Source organism: Octodon degus, unplaced genomic scaffold (assembly GCF_000260255.1).
Source record: "Octodon degus isolate 3935 unplaced genomic scaffold, OctDeg1.0 scaffold00184, whole genome shotgun sequence".
Lineage (NCBI taxonomy): Eukaryota > Metazoa > Chordata > Mammalia > Rodentia > Octodontidae > Octodon > Octodon degus.
The window spans coordinates 4,929,989-4,932,615 of record NW_004524760.1 but is presented as its reverse complement, the minus strand read 5'-3'; the positions used below and the strand labels follow the sequence as shown (position 1 = coordinate 4,932,615).

Sequence of the window (2,627 nt, the reverse complement as noted above, 5' to 3'; positions counted from 1 at the left end):
TCTCTGTGCTTGCCTAAGCAGGCACTTAGTCCACTGATCTGTCTTGCTGGCTCAAATTTTTTTTAATTAAGTCCTAGTATAGTATATCTCCTATCTGGCTTTTTCGGGGACAGGTTGGTTTTATTTATGGTTTTGTTTGGTTTTCAGGGACATTTTTGGTTTTCCATATACCATAGTTTTATATATACATTGTGATTTTCTGTTGAAAACTGACTTTAATGTGGTAAGTCTGAAAATCAGATTCTCGCTATACCCTTACCTGTGCAATTTTGTTTTTTTGTTTGTTTTTCTTGTTACAGGTTTACTCTGTTCAAAGGATCATCTTAAGGTGTTAGTTTAAGGCATATTCTTAGCCCATACCTTCTCCTGGTATGCACACTTTATGATTTCCCCTACATAATTGGTAATTCTGATATGTCAGCTTTACTAATTTTTGATAACAATTTCTAAAAGTCACTTAGCAATCAGTATTTTTGGTGGGTTAAGACACTTGGATGGTGCTGCACTGCTGTATGAAGCAAGGCATTTGGTGTTGTTTGTAATGATAATGCAACGTCCTGTCATGTGACATTACCGTAATACACTTACCTACTTCCTTACAGATGACTTTCAAACTGTTGAAGATAGTTATATAACAGTTTTTTCCAAAAATAAATTTTGTCCTACATTTCTTATTGTTTCCAAAAAATAGTTATAAAGATATAACCAGTTGGGGTGTTTTTCAGCATCTTCCATACATACTGTCACACTGTGTTCTAGAGCACTTTCACCATGATATACTCACACCAGCATTAGGTAATGATGGTCATCGCACTCTCATGCAGGTGATGCTTTTCAGGCATTTAACAATTTGGTAGCTTGAAAATTATGTCTACTTTATTTGTATTTCTTTGATTATAAGTGAGGCTGTATCCAGTACTTAAGTGCTGTGGTTGTGGCATAGATTTCATCTTTGTGGTCATTTACAGGCATGTGCAGAGCAGGGCAAACTCTGAGTTGCTTGATGTGTGTGTTTCCAGCTGAGGTTGAACAAGACCACACTGTACTCTGTCCTTGTTTCCCTCAGGGGCATTGGTTCTTTATTCACTACTTTAATGTTTGTGGTGACTTTTATAGAATGTAATTACTATGTATGATGAAAATGAGTATTTTTGAGGCAGGCATCGTGGTGGAGGTAATAACCTCCTCCTTTTCATGATGGAGGTTATTTGCCTTTTTGCCTTAAGAACTACTAATATGAATATATTCGTAAATTTTTTTCTCAGACTGTGTTTCCTTCCTCTTACTCTTCTCTTCCTCTTACTCCTTCCTCTTACTCACCTTTATTAAGTGAAATAAGTTAGACTCACAAGTTTAAATACTGCATGCTTTCTCTCTCTCTTTTTTTTAGTACCAGGGATTGAACTCAGGACTCTGTGCTTGCCAGGCAAGCGCTTATTCTACTGAGCTATCTCCCCAGCCCCAAAGTTTACATTCCTTTCCATTTTCCATAATACTTTGATTAACCCAACCTTTAGTTGTTCACCAGCTAGGAAGAATTTGGCTTTTTTTGTTTTTGTATTTTAGGGAAGGGTTGACAGGATGTTCAGGGTCTCACTACTAGATCAGACTCTAGTGATCCACCTGTTTACACCCTCCCAAGAGCTGGGATTACAGGCACAGGTATCACGCCCAGTCTCAAAATGTCATCTCAGCACACCCAGCACACCTTGGCGGTGGGGCCAGCACAGCAGGCCCCGGGGATCAAACCCCAGACCCCTGCACCTGCCTACAGTTGCTTTAATCTGCTGAGCTATTTGGCCAGCTCCAAGCTCTCTCTTATAAGAGAAACCTAAAATGTAAATAAAAAGTGAAATACAGTAAATGACAGATAATAGGAAGTAGGTCTTTCTCAGATGGGAAGGGAAATAAGATAGAAGGAGGGAGGAGGGAAAGAAGAGAAAGATTTGAAAAAGAATCAAATTGTACACCTGCAGCTCATCACAATGTAATAATTGTGTACTACAAGCATACTAATAACATTTTAAAAATATTTATTTAAAAAAGCCCCAAAGTAATAGTCTGTGTTGGTTTCAAATTACTCTTTTGGTGTCAATGAAATGATTGGCTGTAATACATCTAGAAAAAAAGAAGTAAAAGTAATATCAGGGTTACATCCTAATCTAACCTTGGCTTTGTTTTTCTTTTAGGGCCTGCTGTCTTTTCTGAGTGCCCCACTCATAGGCGCTCTTTCCGATGTGTGGGGAAGGAAGCCTTTTCTCCTTGGCACGGTTTTCTTCACCTGCATCCCAATCCCACTGATGAAGATCAGCCCATGGTGAGCAGCTAAGCCCTGCGCTCTTGTATCAGTGTGTTTTGGGTCACATATAAATAGACAGATTGGACATTGGACCTCCCTAATCCAAAATCTGAAATGTTCCGATCCAAAACTTGAAGCACTGACGTGAAAATCTGATCTTTCAGGGTACACACTTTGTTTCATGAACAGAATTATTTAAAATTACTTAACATGTTTCATCATGTTACTTTCAGCCCATGTGTATAAATAATGTGTATGTGAAACATGAATGAATTTCTATTTAGGTTTGGGTCCTACTCCAAAGATATATCATTACATGTTATGATTT

The 2,627-nt window shown here is 38.1% G+C and overlaps 1 protein-coding gene across 1 annotated transcript in view; it reads left to right on the top strand.

Moving 5' to 3' along the window:
• Nucleotides 1–2,627, top strand: part of LOC101571702 (hippocampus abundant transcript-like protein 1) — a 61,815-nt gene that overhangs the window by 41,887 nt on the left and 17,301 nt on the right. Inside the window, exon 4 of the mRNA XM_012517481.2 lies at nucleotides 2,190–2,317. Coding sequence (XP_012372935.1) covers nucleotides 2,190–2,317 — 128 coding nt within the window. The remainder of the gene's footprint in view (nucleotides 1–2,189; nucleotides 2,318–2,627) is intronic.